The following is a 17,806-nucleotide window of genomic DNA, read 5'->3' on the forward strand; positions in this document are numbered from 1 at the left end:
AGCCTTAAAAAAGCTATTAAACTCCACATTATAAATACCTCCTCGGGAAACGGAGCGTGCAGCGGTACAGGACAGACCTTAAGACATGTCTGATATGGGTCAGTGACAGTGCAGACTTTCCAAACTTTGCAAACACTTTGTTGTCAATGTCTTTAAGAGAAATTTAAAGTGACAAGCAATAAAAGTCTAAAAAGTGTTTGTGTCCTCGCCAGCCACGACCATGACAAGCAACAGGTTTGATAACAGTATGGTTTCTATTTCTGCTGTGTTGTACTGGGAAGCACCTTTTCATTTTTTCTTTGATATAAATTTGACCAATTCTAATACAACAGCAAAACCGCTAAGCTATCGAACACACTTCATTTAAAATGCTAGATTAAAATGTATTGATATTCATTCATATTAATAACTTCATTTATATTAATATTTAACTTAGACGATTGCAATTTACCCGTGTTGAGTAACCGGTTGAATAAATACCACGGACGAGAATCTACGAACCGCATTATTAAACTGTTTTCTGAAACCATAGTGCTATATATGCTGAGATTCAGTTAAATGAATATATGTGCTGCAGGTTTCTTCCAGCGGCTCAGAGCGGCTCCGTTCACAGTAAATGCTATCCTTACGAATAGTAAACCACTTTTGTTTTGTAAGGACTACACCACTAGTCCACATGTTCTTTTTCAATAAATTAAAGTGGCTGTAACATTTATATTGTAAAGATGTGGCCAAATATTAAAGATTAAGTGGACATTTGAATGATATGCTGTTTGGCCAATATTTTGATCTGCTATAAAGTGTAACAACAACAACAATCTCAAGGCCATTGGCGTCCTCTGCAGGCATTTGTAATAATATGTACTTAAGTTGATTGTTTATATTATGCATATTACATTATGTATTTTTTTTTTAACAATTATTATTGCCTTTTTATTATTTATTTATTTAAAGTAATTTTAAAGGCTATTGTTCAACTATTTTTATTATAAAAAAATATTACTCAATTAAAGCTAGAGTAGGTAATGTTGGAGAGCTAGCCAGATTTGAAAGTGGCACCTCTTCTAAGCTCCGCCCCCTCCTGTCAGTGCTCCGTCCAAAGCTACGCCGCCCCACAAACATGAACGCGCATCCACATTTGGAGTCAGCTGCATGTACCTACCAGTGATGCGCGGGTTGATCCAAAATGAGCGGGTGCCTGCGCCCGCGGTTACGAGTCATCCAAAAATATTTTTAATGATATTCGGGTCGCGGTCGGTCGGGTCGTTTACCTTTGTAATTTATATAGTACTAGACACAATGTTCTATGAAATACATAAGTCTACACTTTATTGTCTGAATGCGCGAGGATGACGCACGAGCAGTCTGCAGATGAAAGTGGGAAATCCTTATTTACCTTTTGAATGTTGAGCGCGTTATTAACTTTTGAATAAAAGCTGACGCGGGACAAAATGCCCGATTTCCCAACGCGTTGAACTGAGCAATGCCATTGTGCCATTTTAATAGGCTACTTTTAAACGCATAAAGCTCAGTAATGTCAGTTTTATGTAGCCTATTTGCTGAGAGGGGGCGGGATTTTTGTTGGGAAAGTCCGGGGAGAGACGCACGTCGCTTAGACTGGATAAACACATGCAGCATCTAAATTGTTAAGAAAATGAAACGAAATAAATGAATAAATCAAGCCTTTATTACAAAACACTAGGCTATATCATACAGCATTCTGAAAAATGCGCACCTCTAGTTCCTCCGTCTATGGCCCATGACGCGATGAGAATTTACTATAGTTACTTTAAAAAACGCGGGTCGGGTACAATATTTTCTTACCTTTTTTTTGCGGTCCGAGTTGCGGGCGGTTAGTTGAAAACGTCGGTCGGGTGCGGGTTGTTTATACATTGACCCGCGCATCACTGTGCACGCAGTGGTGCTCGGGCACGAGACATGAAGGCATCTGATTGGTTCTTTACATTCGTACCGAATGGCAGTGATTGGTCAGAGTTTTTACTGTCCTACAGCTGCTACAGGGGTCAGATTTGTTTCATTCCTTTTTCTGAACACATAATGTATTGACTACTATCAGAATGGAAGGACCATTTCACCCAGTATAAAAAAAAATGTTTCTGAGCAGGATTACCAACCCTACCTTTAATTGTCCAAATAATCGACTGATTAGTAATTATTCAGGAAAACAGTAAATTAGTTAGTAATTAACAAATAAATGCAATAAGTACATTTTTCATTTTTTTTCTGTCAATATTCTACACTGTAAAAAGTCATCAGTTGACTTAACTTAAAAAAAGTGAGGAAACCACACTGTAAAAAAAATTGCTGCGATTATTTAGCACAACTTAAAATCCAACATTGTTTCAACTTTAAAAAGTATGTGTTCAAGCTTGACTTAAAATATTAAGTTTAGTTAACTTAAGTTTAGTTTGGTTAAGTTGGATATTTAAGTTATCTCAACAAATTTTAACTAATCGCAGCCACATTTTTTACAGTGCAGTTGCCTTGGTTGTAATTGAAAAAATTAAGTAATGTGAACGCCATTACACATGCAACTTATTTACTTTAAGTTGACTCAACTTAAAAAAAAGCGAGGACACCCGTTGAATTATTAAGTAAATAAGTTGCATGTGTAATGGAGTTCACATTACTTCATTTTTTCAATTACAACCAAGGCAACTGGTTTCCTCACTTTTTTAAGTTAAGTCAACTAATGACTTTTTATAGTGTATAATATACCTTGCCAAGACAGCCATGTTGAATCACAGCCACATTATTATGTACTATATAAACATGAGAGTACAAAAGTTAGCCAGTCAATCAGCCCTCCTGTATCGAATCATCGAAAAATATTTAAAAATGCAATTTTTTAAAATAAAGTACCTAAGAATATTATCTTCATTGAGAAACATTTTTGCTGACAACGGACTGGTGCTGGTTGAAACTGTCACATGTCTTATTAAAGAAAGAACACGATGGAATCTTAGCAGGGCAAATGAGCCTGTAAATCGACATGCAAATTGCGATGATAAACTCATTAGATCAATCAGGGATTTAATTAGGTTTCGTCAGCTTTCACAAGCACAATGTCACACCAACACTCCTTTCCACTTGGTAAATACAGGCAAATGGTGTAAATACAGACAAACGGCTAATCATAAATAGATGTGGATCAATGATTGGCATTTCGAAGAACCCAAATGGTTATCGCCTGACATTCAAGAGAACTCGTAGCAGAGATATTGTTGGATAATGCAGTGCATTTGCTAATGATTTGAGGGATAATAAATGCAGAATGCTAGTGTTTACTACAGCTGCAGTCTCAAATGAAGCGCCGATCTCTCAGGGGACAAAAACAGCTGACGCAATACTCCCTGGGAAAAAGCCTTCCTTCAAAGCCAGATCATTAAACTTCACTTAAAGGGCTTGCATTAAAATCTGTCATACTGGGTAGAGGTTCAAGGATGAGTTCTGTGAAGCGTGACTTGGTTGAATTTCGAGCAAACATTAATTCTAGGGGGGGATACAAAAATCAATAATCAAGAACGGCAAGGTTCTTGCATTGTACTATAAATCCCACAAGGCAACGGCTATGTTTAGAATAGCATACTAACATACATGGTACTACTTAGTATTTCTACCATATGGAGATTACAAAATGTGCACATTTGTTACACCAAATTTAATTTCCATAATAATAATAGTATTAATAATAATAATAGATAATTTTATTTCCAATATAACCATTAGATGACATTCATTATGTTAAATATATGCAACATGATATTCTGTTTAAAACTTTACAATAAGGTTCATTATACATTAATGAATTTACTAACATGAGCTAACAACGAGCAATACATTTGTTACAGTATTTATTAATCTTTGTTAATGTTAGCTAATAAAAATACAGCTGTTCATTGTTTGTTCATGTTACTTCACAGAGCATTAACTAATGTTAACAAATACAACATTTGATTTTATGTTGATTTTACCCAATTTTGGGTAAAATATGGACAAACCCAGCCGTTGGGTTAAATTTTTACATTACATTTTTAACCCAACGTTTGGGTTTGTCCATATTTTACCCAAAATTGGGTTGAAACAACCAGCATTTTTTAGAGTGTAAGTAAATGTTGAAATGAATATTAACTACGATTATTAAATGCTGAAGAAGTATTGTTCATTCGTAGTTCATGTTAACTAATGTATCTTATTTTAAAGTGTTACCAAACATTCTTTCTTGAATAATGCCGTCACATTGTATGCAATATACAGTATTTCCTGAAAGGTATTCAGTAACTTAGCATTCCATTTCGAGGCAATGAATGCACCTATCAGTCGTTTTTTATATTGCAAGATAATATTTGTACATGGTACTGCAAATATTATTCAAACATTATGCAAATCTGCATGAATTCTGAATGGGTTAGTTCTGCAGAGCCGAGTGCATCGAGAAATATCTGTAGAGCTTTTTAAAAAAAGGGACAGTAGAAATTCACACGGCAACAAAATAAACCTCAGCGATAGAGGGACTAAAGTTGCATGACAAGGTTTATGGAATGCTGTTATCTGCAGAGGCATTCATAAGCAGAACATTTTTGGAACAAAGATCTCTCTCTCTCTGGGAAGAGGAGGATTAAATAAATAAGCATGGGCCAGATTGATCAGTGCCACTGACCTATATAATTAAAGCAGAGGAGAGGGGGTGGAATTCTGCAGTCTCTCTCAAGGTTATTGATGTCATATTTTATGACCTAATTTGTAATCTACATTTGATTCTCTTCCCCCCACAACAAACATAGTAGCCAAAAGCTAATCCGATAATACAGTAAATATCATTAGCAGCAGTTGGAGAACTACTTAAGCCGTTTCAAACTCGTACAACTTTATTTCTTTTGAAGAACACAAAAGGTACATGTTTGAAGAATATCCTAGCTGCTCTTCTTCATACAATAAAAGTGAATGACAAAATTGCCTAAAAACGCATCATAAAACACATGCTCTATATTTCAAGTCTCCTGAGGAATAGGCAGAAATGTTGTAATTCATTGATAACTTGTTAACGTCAATGGAATCTTTTTTAGTCATATGGATGTGTGCATATGATTTTGTAATTGTAACACTTTTATTGTCATTTTCTGGAGCATAACATCTCGTTTCCATTCACTTTCATTACATGGGAAAGCACATTCTTCAACATGTCTCCTTTTGTGTACCGTCAAAAAAAAAAGTCATGACAGGAAAATGACAGGATTTTTTGGGTGAGCTATTCCTTTAAATATTGATTTTCATTGATTGTACTGAGTTACAGCCATGCACCACATGATCGAAATCCACCTTCATGCCTCATTCATGACTTTGCAAGCTTTCTTTAGAGTGCTTTCTTTCTAAGATGAGTAAATTCCACACAAAGTCAGTTCAGCCGGCTGCCCTTCAAAGGGTGGGGAAGTGCTTAACAGAAATCTTTTAAGAACTTATCATTTACCCTGAGTGGGGAGGGAGGAAAAGACGCACACGCACACACACACACGATCAAGGCATGTTCGGCTTGTTTTGCAGGAGTGAGGTCACTCATAAAAAAAATCTTTATTCCCATCTGTGGCAGGGCTGCACTTGGCATCGGCCCTGCAAAAGGACTCCCATGAAAAGCCACTTGAGCTGGGCTCCAATGAGCAGAGCTTGTAGCCGAACAATAGGTAGCCCGTCCCGAGGCCCGAAACCGAAGACGAGCCGGTGAAGCGGCCGCAGATAATGCCGTGCGTCACTGCGGCTCGAACGGCCTTTCACTCGCAAACCACGTACAGAATGGCTTCATTTGCTGGGCAAATTAATTCAATTAATTACTCTTGGTAGCAGCTGCACAAGTAGACCCATCAGCACATCCCTGACTGTTTGATCAAGGTTATAACATCGAATTTTGGCAGCCTATTATTCATTGAACAGATACATTATTGGTGGCTATTGACTCAGCACTAAGTTTGAAGGTGGAACGCTGCCAGGAACACAATCCCTGCCAACTCCACCTGCCCGGGCCCCACTAAAGCCCTCGATGAGCCAGACGGAAGAAAGAGACATGTCACACAAACCTTAAAGGTCAAACTGGATAGCTTTCAGAGCAAATACAATAACAGTGTCTCCTCCTGCCTTCAAACCTTTAAGAATAAGCACAAACCCATGCCAAAACCTGCCCTACGTGCAGCATTTCAAACAGTAGTTCACAAACACAAGCATGACCACTGTCTTATATCCCCATACAAGTTATTTTATATCAGTAGCCTATGATTATTACTATAAATACATTAAATTAAACAAATTTCATTGTGCATATATATATTCCGTTGCTCACTCAGCCAGATGTCAGAACATCCGTAAATGAACACAATTATAGAGACACTGTATAGAAACATTCATTGGTTTGGTGTAGTGATTCACCAATATTACAGCAACCGAAAATATTTGACCTGAATTATAATTTTTTTCTTTTCAGATGGGGAAAATCATTGAAATGGTGATGTTTAATTAGAACTTCTCCGAAGGCGCATTTTGACCGTGTCAGTCTCTATTTAGTGCACACCGCGTAGTTAAGATACAACAGGGAAACATGTCACCATAGAGCTGGGCTCATTTCTTGATTTTAATCAATCCTCATTTTGATGAACCGAGAGTTTTCAAAATACCGGTACTGAACATTACTTATAGCACGCTTAGCCGCCTACCATCCAATAATCGCATCGCAATAAGCTTTATTACTTTTCATATGAAAAAATATATATATATAAACTGCATTATATGCAATTTAAATGTTTATGTACACAACTAAAACTTTAATTTCGGTTTCAGTGTTTCTGTAAAAATATAATTTCAGTGCATCACTAGTTTGGTGTAATATACTGCTGGGTAATTATATTATGCTGGATTTGTGGTGATATATTGTACCAAATCAATGCCTTAAACGAATCGTTTGTTACTCACTGGCTCGTTGTTCTGGATCCTTAAGTTAAGGGAACCAGAGATAAAAAAAAAAAAAAAAAAAGTTAAGTAGGACAAAATGATTAAACTTATAAAAATGATAATTTGGGTGTTCCAAATCTGCTGGGCTAATTCTGCAGGCACAGCTTTCATGCAGGGCTGCTAATAATATGGGGTGTAAATAATAAAATCAACAGTGTCAGTGCATGTTTTTTAATGGGCACATCCTATCATGCATAAGCATACTAAAGAGCAGACCCACACAGAATTTCACAGAAAAGTCAGCAGATTTCCACAGAATTGCCACACATGCCTCCCTAATTTTATTGTTTTGTCCAATCATTCTTTCAGCTACCAATAGAACTTTTAATACTCTCAGCCTCGTTTAACACATATTACCATATTTAAATCAATTCCGCCCAAAATTGGCACAGAAAATGCACCCTGAGCTGGCTAATGAGGAAATGAAGACATACCTCTCGTAGTGTCTTCGTGTGCACGTGGCGGCGCTAGTGCTTCCCGGGTTGCCGCCCAGTTCATCATATACATTTTTCCACTGGCGTCGCGCTGTGATCTGCAACGGGAAGGGGGAGTCCATTATGGGAGACAAAGACGTTCATGTAATGGATGTGTGCATGGAGCAGAAATGAAATAAACACAGACATTAGCATTCCACTATTCATGCATTCAACATGTATGCTGGGCTTTCTTTATTGTTGAGCGATGAAAATAAGAAGGCCACTTGATGCATATTAAACAGATCCCGTAAGCTTTATATTATAAATGACACTGAGCGCATGATGTCCCACGCAAGGTCATTAGATATTGAGTTTTTGAAATGAAATTGATGTATGCGTACTCTTAACTAAAGAGAGAAAAAAAAGAAAACGCGTACCAGATTAACATAATTCACATACACAGCGATTAATATTCATGAGAGACCTTTAGTGCATTCAGTGTACGAGGGTTAAAAGATTTTTAATGGCCGTTTCCCTTCAGCTAATGGCTGACTCTCTCAATAAAATGCATTCCGTGGAAAACCACATGCATCAAGTGCTGGGGAATTAATGCATGTGTGATTTAGTCGCCCGGGCCAATATATTCACCACAGACTAGTTACAACACAAATAAGAAGAATATTCTCAGAGTGTTCCAGAATACAGCGTGACCCAATGTCCACGGAGACCTAATCACTACAATCCATTCGATTGCAGAAACGCTTCAATTAAAATATCGCTGACCATGAGCTGTACTTTCCTTCGGTAACTTGACTCACTGAGTAGGGCATCTGCTGTCTCCTACGGCGTTTAATGAAGCGCTTGCAGTTTTGACAGCATGAGAACAGAATCGCCCCTATGGCCTCTGCTGCCTTCTCGAAACTCCCTCAGTCGTAATAGCCCTTGACTGCTGTTTGTTTTCACATCGCCATTGTGTACGAGTACAGTTGAGGTATTAAAACTGTATTAAAGTACAGTTCAACCCCAGGAGAAGATCTTTTTGTGCAATATAAATGTTTCCAATGACATCATGACTCCTCCTGCACAATGATTTTTATTACAGATGTCATTTGCATTTAAAGCCAAGCATTCTGTGGCAAAGAGAATCCAGGCAGCCAAAGGACAAAAAAACCCCGACTGTTCGCTTTAAAAAAAAAAAAGAAAAGAAAAAAGCGGGAAGCCGTATCAATACATCGAATAAAAAGAGCAAAAGAGCGAGAGGTGACTTCCTGTTTGCTTTTAATCTAAATAACTTCAGAGTTGATGAATGAGTACAGAGCTGCTGAAAATATTCAATAGCTGGTCACATAGAAGGGACTTTAATGTTTTCACCATATTTTAGCAGAGCAGATGTCAGATAAGCTGCCAAGCGAATTCCCTTTATTGTGCAGTTCGCTTGTTGCACAATAATGGTCCCTTAAGAGCCTCAACATGGGTAGTGAACAGGCCCCGACCAATTTCCTCCACCGCAAAAGGGTTACACGTGTTTTCCACTTGTAGATTTTAAAACAACTGCGAGCGCTCTGGCCAAATTTGGATGTGAGAGAGTTCCGCATCCAGGCCAGAGTCTAGTAAACACACATTACATGGCAGGCTGGAAAAAAACGAAACTCTTGATTTTTTTTTTTTTTTTTCAGGAATCTTTCAGAGCCAAAGGAAAAAGCGTGCTGCCAAAGGCACTGGATTTCAAACAAATTGTGTAAACACTCACCACCTCGTATCCTCCCAGTTTCTGAGCCGCTTGAAACATAGTCCAAAGGTTTACTGTAAGAAGGATAACAAGGATGACGATTAGTTCCACAGGAGAGCATAAGGAAATGTTCGTATAGGCCGTATTCGGAAAAACATACTACTATACTATTCTTAGTATGGCATCAGCAGTGTACAGTGCGCATGGTATGCTAATTTTCCCAAACACGGAACACCCGGATTTTAATACTATATGCAAAAATACGCAGTATTCAGTATGCATAGATGTATCCCACAATGCAATGCAGTAAACTTTCAACTTGACGTTCCATTTCCAGTGTGGTCGTTGGACTGGAAGTAATTATACATCCCATTTGACTCATTATTTGATCAGACTGCCCAAAAGTTTTAGTTTTACACTAAATTAAACTAAAAAGGGCAAAATATTGTTTCATTTTGTAGATGATAATTGGATGCCACTCACAGGCAAAAATAATGAGGTCATGTGGTGTCTATGTAACATTACTGTTTAATAGGCAGTTCAAGTCAAGTCAATTTTATTTATATAACGCTTTTCACAATACACAGTTTCAAAGCAGCTTTAGAGAAAATCCTGATGTTAATGTTTGTAATATCTTAATATCTTCATGCCTCATATAGTCTGATTTAGCAGATTAGAGCTGGGCAATAACTTAGGTTTATATTTTGCAATGATATAAACAATTAAGCATTTGAGATTTGCTATATAGTAGGCTACATATAAAAATGTTATGCAGTATATATAATAATAATGCACCCTGTATTTTAAGGGAGAACATTTATTTATTTACGATACATTATTCATTCACAAAGAAAATTGGTGTCCTTAAAGGTTGGAGTTTTCCTCGGTTTTTAAATTAAGGCATTAAGATCAATTTCCAAAAGATGATTTTTTTAAATTCCTCTTTTTAGTTAACTTTAGCATGGATGTGTTCACTTATGCTAAGCACTGTGCAGTATAAAGTACGCTAGCATTCCATTATGAACACAGCCATTTAAACACCCTCTTCAAATCAATCGAACATCAAATAAAAAACTTGAATCGCTTGTCGACAATCCATTCCCTGTCATTTCATTTTCGTCACATGAATGCTAATGCTAAGCAGGGAGAGTGAGGCGAGAATGAAAACTAAATAAATTTGTGTCAGTTTAATGAAGCAGAGCTGTGCCACATTTATGAATAAGGCACAGCAGAAATTAATGAGAGACTTTGCTGCTGGCGGACTAATCAATCAAGATTCAATCGCCGCGAACACAAAGCCACGGCATTCGTCAGAGCGAGAGCGGTGTTTTTCTGTCCTCATATCAGGACATATTGATTTTGCCTCCTCCCAATAGCTGCCTCTGATGGACTGTCGTGTTACGGGGCGAGTTGTTTTTAAGTCAGCTGAATGACATTAAACTTACAGCCGAGAGCTGCTCTCTGGCACTTTGATACATCAGCAAAAGTACAAATTCTGCTGGAATATTTTTTTGGTGCAAAAAAAGAGCTTGCCACTGGGGCAGTTCCCCTTAAAGGGACAACTTTGCATCGTTTATACCCCTAAATTCCAAATATTAGTCTCTTAAACCATTTTAGTTTATTTTCTTGGCTTGTCCCCACTGGTATTTCCTTTCTTTATGTGATTTTTGTCTTTGTTATGTCTCTCTATATACAGTACGTTTAGATTTTACACAGTATACAGTTATTATACAGTAACCCTGTTACCATATTGTTCTCTGTAGAGCTGTCAACCCTGTTAAAATCAACTCTTGTTACCTTTCTGAAGGTATAATTATCTCCCAACATCTCTTAAAATGTATTAAAAAAAAAGAAAATTCTGTCATCATTTACTCATCCTCGCGTCATTCCAAACCAAAAGATGTTCGTTCATCTTTGAAACATAAATGAAGATATTTTTATTGAAACCTGAGAGACTTCTGTCCATCAAGAACTTGCGCACATCAAACATTTCATAAAGAGATTATAAAATAACTGCATATGAATCAAGCAGATTTACAGTCTTATAAAGCCATTGTCTCTCTATTATTCATATATAAGCATTGATCGACACATACATAAAGCATATCAAATATGGTATGCGGAAGCTTAAAAGTAAGTGCTTGATGTGTGAAAACCAATTAATTTGTTCTTATATTTCATGTGCTCTGTGTATGTGCGTTGATCAGTGTTTATTAATGACAGATTTAACAGAAGAATAAGAGAAGATTTTGGGGTGAACAATTCCTTTAATTCAGCTTGAGATGACACAAAGCTATTTATGAACACTTCAACACATTATTTGTCAGATAGAATGTTTCATTTGTCTCAAACACGTTTAAGCCAGAAAATTGATGCCTGATTCACTGCTTTCAAGTATGAATCACCCTCCACAAAAAGTATGTGTCTCAATATATGAGGGTAAAAATTTGTTTATAGCCTAATGCCGAGCATCTGTAGTGTGAGTAAGAACATGGCAGAGTACGTCTCTTCTGCTCTCCGGCTCACGCAGAGACTCCTACACTCATGTGTGCATCTTGACGTAGGTCAAATATGTCCTTATTTGATCATGTATACAGCAAATGATCTTTCTATATAAAACTCAAATAATAGGCTTTCAGTCAGTCAGATATATTCCATAACATAATAAGATAATTGAAATGAAACCTGCTTGAAGGTAATTCCAATAGAGATTGGTGTTAGCATGTCGCTAAGCTAACGATGCAACACTCAAGCAGAGATAATACATCTATTTTTAATTAATATTTGAAGTATTCATTGATACTAAGCAATATTTCTCTTGACTCTATCTGCTACCTTAAGTGTTTTTTTTTATTGTTTTTTTTTATTGAATGCGCAATGCATTCTGGGATTGCCTGTTTGAGAACTCAGGATAATTGTGTGTTTTAGGCAGCTGACTAGGTTTTTGAGCAGAGCTATTATTTAGTGATATGTGTAGTCATGAATACATCGAGATTCAGGCTGGATGTGGCGTGTGCATATTACTATGCGGAAATGTAATGTTTTTGACTGACAACTGCGTTGAAAGTCAAGGGGAAAGATTATGAATAATAAAATCTCTGCTGTCTGCATTTAAATAGTAACAGATTGCTTGCATACTTTATTCGAGTTGAGCGTTAAGCTACTTGTTTATTCACACTGTGTACTGCAGGTCAGAGCTGGATATGTTACATTAAAGCGATCCGCAGAGCAGCCTGGGAATAATTGTATTTATATGGGTTTTTTTAAGTTGTGTTGACCTACTTTGCAACTTTGAAATATAAATTACACCGTTTTTTTCTGTTTCGGGCCACTGCGAACACTGCAGGGTGTTTAGTGTGAACTGGAAGGACATATAATAATCTCAAAGACATTTTATCACACCCTAAAGACTTTCCAAACCATATTGTTTTTTTTTCTTCTATACAAAATTAGCATTATAAACAGCAAATGCCATCAGTTCTCGCATGCCACGTGACTGTAAATGAGATCTGAAAGCTTCAGTAAACAGCTTGACTGTATAAATCACCATCCATCTTGTATGCAAAAACAAAAGTTCAGACATTCTACCTAAGATATCCTTTCGTGTTTCACGAAAAAGAAGATTAGGTTTGGAATGACCCTTATGAGGGTAAGATGACAGAATTAGTTTTGTTTTGTTTTGGAAACTTCCAAAAAGCATTCTAGACATTTTGAAATGGCATCAATTTCCCCTTGAACTAGTGACCGTAAATGGCATACACATTTTATTTTTCAATTTGGCTCTGAGGTTGATGATAAAACTAGCACTTGAGATCTTCAGAGCTCTGGTTAAGAATCTGTACTCACTCTGTTTGAAGCCCAGGTATGGTATCCTCTCAATGGGAGTTTTCCTCTCTTTCATGTACTTATACAGCGCCACCAGGAAGGCCTGCTCATCTGTGCGGCACTCTTCACCTCCTTCAACCTTCGGCTTGTCCTCGGACGCCACTTTTTTCCAACTGCCGCCACTATTGTTGTTTCTGGCCTTGGGCAGTCCTGATTTTGAGTCCACCTTCATCTAAACATCACAGCAAAAATAAATATTTAAGAATATTGAAAAGCAAGCTTGGTCTGTCTAGGACTAAGTGGATAACATCAGATCTACTTCAGACCTGCGTCAAATAAATATCAAAAGATAATGCATATTTGAATGTACATCAGTGGCTCTCAGAGTTTTATTAGTGATTGAATCAGTCATTTTTAATTGATCTTTTTTTTTTTGCTTCATCACTGGATTTTTTTTTCTTAATCAGTGTTACTGTCTTGTTTTCCAGTAACATTATGAAAAATTCTTAAAAACAGGATAAGTTGCCATCACTTATTGTTTTTGCTTTTTGCTTGCACCACTAATTATTGTTAGATTTATGCTTCAAAATTTGCCACTAGGGTCAAAATAAATAAACTTAATTCAATTATTTTCTTTAAAGGAAGCTTTCATTTTAATTCACACTACCGTTTGGGTAGTTTCTCTGTGATCAAAAATAAAGTAAAACAGTAATATTACTACAACACACACACACATTTATTCATTTGATGACGAAGATGAATTTTCAGCATTATTATTCCAGTATTCAGACAGTGTCACATGATCCTTTAGAAATCATTCTAATATGATGATTTGGTGCTCAAGAATAATTTCTTCTTAAAGAGTGATGCTGAAAACAATTGTGCTGATAAATATTTTTGTGGAATAAGTGATAAATAAATTTCAGGACTCTTTGATAAATAGAACATTTATTTGATAGAGAAATATGTTGTAACATAATAAGTCTTTACTGTAACTTTTGACCAATTCAATGCGTTCTTCTTGAATAAAAGTATTTTTTTCTTAATAAATAAAATAAAAACATGGTCTGATCCCAAACCTTCTAATGGCCAAAATACATATTAAAGTGATTCCACACCCTTTTTTAGAAGAAAAAATCGGAACCTGTGACCAACGGAGAACCACTGGTTTACGTACTGATTGTTTTCAGTTCTGTAGGAAATGCTGTGCGTTTTCTAAATACCACGACGAACTTTCAAACTCTTGAAATAGCTGTTCTGACCCAGGAGTGAGTGTCTGAGAACTGTTCTGGAGTCAGTTTTACAGTGGCAGGCCTCACCATGCTGTCACATACTACAGTCATCGCTGGCCCACACACGTCTGTTTAACCATCTGTTCCCGGTAATCAAGAGCATTTATTTTCCAAAAGGAGTTATCAAGGCCAGTGGAATATGTGAACGAATACAAAAAAAAGTCAAAGAATGAAACGCTGAAGCATTAGGTTACGTTGACATGAATGAAACACTCCCTGGAAGCAGTATAACATGGGTTTTTGATGTATGAGTGCATGTTCTCTATCATATAGAGCTATTACAGAACAAAACCCTTTGTTTTTAATTACTATTTATTTATATTACTGAGGCCAAATTACTCTGCTTGAAATTGTTTTGTTTTTTGGGGTTGGGGGGGGTCCTGAGTAAAGGGGTCAAGTCACATTTATTTGTATAGCATTTTTCACAATACATATTGTTTCAAAGCAGCTTTACAGAAAATCATGGTGTTAATGTTTATAATATCTTCATGCCTTAATATCTTAATATATTCATGACATTTAGCAGATTAGAGCTGGGCAATAATATGGTTTACATTTTGCCACGATAAAAGCGATCAAGCAGTTGAGATATGCTATGTGAATTATATATATCTATATGTATGGAGATAAAGTTGGACATGCTTATATATCCAACTTTATATAAAAAGCTGGGCGATAATATAGTTACATTTTGTGAAAAAAGTAGGCAGTTAGATTAGCTATAAAGCACCGTTGCTGTATGTGAGTGTACTGCATGTATGCGCATAATGTTGGATATTATATATATATCCTCTTGTATATAGAGCTGTGTGATAACACAGTTTACATTTTGCAATGATATAAACAATCAGAGTCAGGGCCGGTTTAGAGCACTGCATGTTTTTAAGGTTTTCAACAAAGCTGGAGTGAATTAGCTGCTGTTTTGCTGAACAAATATTCATCCAGATGAGGAAGACCATAAAACACTGCCCTCATGCTGGCAAGAGACTGGACAGGAAATGACATGCAGGGGCAAAGGTTGATAAAATAACAAGAAGAAAAACAATTGTAGCCCATTAGTCAAACATGGGAATCTGAAGTAACAGTAACACTAAACGCCAAACAACAGGAAAAGGAGGGAAGTACTTCAGATTGATTGATTGAAACTGAGACTAAAAACGATAAAAAAAAAAAAGACTGAACAAAAAAAACCCATCAAAAAGGGTTTTTTTTGCATTGAAAGAAATGCAGAAAATGAAGGATGCCCTAAATTTCTGTGACCAGTGTACTGAACAATACCACTGCTCAAATTATCTGCATCTGCACTTATATTAGAAGCTGAAAATATTAAGGCATGTTTATTTTTTTTAAAAGTATATTACTTTAATTTTGTATTCATTTTACTTTATTTTCAACTTTTTTTTAATAAGTCACAGTTCGCACAGTTGGCAAAGTCTGGACTTGAATCCTATCGAACAAATTTGGGATTTAGTGGATTTAAAGATAGATCTTTGGTAACAACTAGAAGTAGTATTTGTAAGTCAATACCAAAAGAGAATGTGGAAATAAAAGAGACTGTACATAAAAACAATGCCAGCTGTTATCAAGGGAAAAGGAAGCCATACAAAAGATTACATTTTTTTTGGTTATTATGTGTGAATAAAAAGTATTTTTAGTTGTTTTAGTTTGTTATTTGCCTAAAAAATATTTTTTTTGTTGTTGTTTTAAACAAGTTTTTGACAGATTCATAAAATATTTGTTTTTCTCTTTATTATGACAGGTGGTCTAATAAATTTGTTAAGCACTGTATATACTGTACATTTAAAATACTAGCCATTGTGTGATTTGCTGAAATGGCCCAGTGTCTAATGATTTCTTTGATATTTTCTACACAAGCATTCCCAGAAACCGCTGTGCATGATGCTCAGACTCTTTTCTTGTCTAAATGGGGATTACGGTACTTCTTCTGCAAAGTGGACCAGACCTTATGCTGATAGTTGAAAGTTTGGCACTCGTGGAGCCTAGATTTTAGTCATAATATGAAAATCATTATCTTCACAATTGTAATACCTTGAAAAGAGACTTGCCCTCCACGCCGTTGGGCTCCTTGGCAGTACCGCTCTGCCCCTGCGAGTCTCGCCGCTGGGAGATGGAGAGCTTCTTCTTCCGGGGCCGGCCCTTCAGGTTGGGAGCTGTGGACAGCAGAAGACCAGTTAGAGCCGCCACTGACAGCCATATGCACCCACAGCCCATAAAGACCCCTGACATCTGCTCACTGCACTATAGCACAAATAGGGGAACATGACAACGGATAAGCCATGTCTGTGGCGGACACACATAAACTAAAGCCAACATTGTTCCACCAATTGGTTGCTTGACAAGTGATCCCTGGAGCCATTCCAGGGACTTACATTGCTTTAAATTATATTTCATCCTTCTTCATTCTGGATATTATTTTTTTTACATTGAATGGCACTCCGGACTTAATTATCCTGAGACAAGGTCAAAATGTTGTCCATCACTGTTACAGGCATTCTTGGTCATCAGTTCCAAATCATTTTTATTATTATATCGGCCTCCAAGCAGGAATGTTAGATAATACACATGGTAATGGTAAAGCAATTCACGGAATGACAGGATGTGTCAACAAGCGGAAAACTCAAACAAAGCCTGAAGGGCAAATGAATAAAATCCCTAATACGTCGTCATCACAGCTCAAAATAACAGTGACAATTGAGGTGGTTGCAACCGGGTCAGCCTTAAAGGACTAGAAAGAATATTCTGTCATTATTTGAAAAAATTCACTCAACCATGTTATTTCACATATTCCCTAATAATTCAACTTTCTGTTTGACATGGCACAACTTATCCCATTGTGCCACTTCCCTTGATCTCCAGGAACAGGGGGAATTCCAAATGGCGTTTTTGCACCCTTGAAGGGCACATCGGGAAGGGGACGCCATTTGTAGGGAACTGAATCCCTTCACAAAGGGCCCTTCCACAAGTCCGTTAGTGAAGGGAACATGCAATGGTCACTGGAAGGATGTAATAAAATCGTTTATGGTCATGTGATCCAGGATGGCGAATCCTCATGATTCGTTTCATGATGTGCCCTGCTCCCTATTTCAAGAGCTCTGCCCTTCGGAGTAAGTAGGGCATCGGGATGCTCACTTCCGATTGGAATTTGCCCAGGATTTGGTACCACTGCTTTAAGACATAACCAACTCTGTTAGTGTGAATACTCACCAAAATGGTCCTTTATACTTAATTGTGTGCGCGTTTGACCATTTAAGAGCATCAGTTTAACCATATACAGTTAGGTCCATATATATTTGGACACAGGCACAATTTTCATACTTTTGGTTCTGTATACCACCAGAATAAAATTAAAATGAAACAATCAATATGAATTTGAAGTGCAGACTTTCAGCTTTAATTAAAGGGGTTGAACAAAAATATCAAGTAAACATTTTAAGAACTGCAACCATTTTTATACACAGTACCCCTATTTTCAGGGGCTCAAATGTAATTGGACAAATTAATATAATCAT

General features: G+C 36.8%; 1 protein-coding gene across 1 annotated transcript in view; it reads right to left on the reverse strand.

The window, feature by feature from the left end:
* arid5b (AT-rich interaction domain 5B) overlaps positions 1 to 17,806 on the reverse strand; it is a 116,527-nt gene that overhangs the window by 21,350 nt on the left and 77,371 nt on the right. Inside the window, exons 5-8 of the mRNA XM_079596431.1 lie at positions 16,326 to 16,447; positions 13,006 to 13,216; positions 9,181 to 9,233; positions 7,449 to 7,546 (exon numbers count right to left, since the gene is read on the reverse strand). Of these exons, the coding sequence (XP_079452557.1) occupies positions 7,449 to 7,546; positions 9,181 to 9,233; positions 13,006 to 13,216; positions 16,326 to 16,447 (484 nt within the window). The remainder of the gene's footprint in view (positions 1 to 7,448; positions 7,547 to 9,180; positions 9,234 to 13,005; positions 13,217 to 16,325; positions 16,448 to 17,806) is intronic.

Source organism: Phoxinus phoxinus (genome assembly GCF_949152265.1).
Source record: "Phoxinus phoxinus genome assembly, chromosome: 21".
Classification (NCBI taxonomy): domain Eukaryota; kingdom Metazoa; phylum Chordata; class Actinopteri; order Cypriniformes; family Leuciscidae; genus Phoxinus; species Phoxinus phoxinus.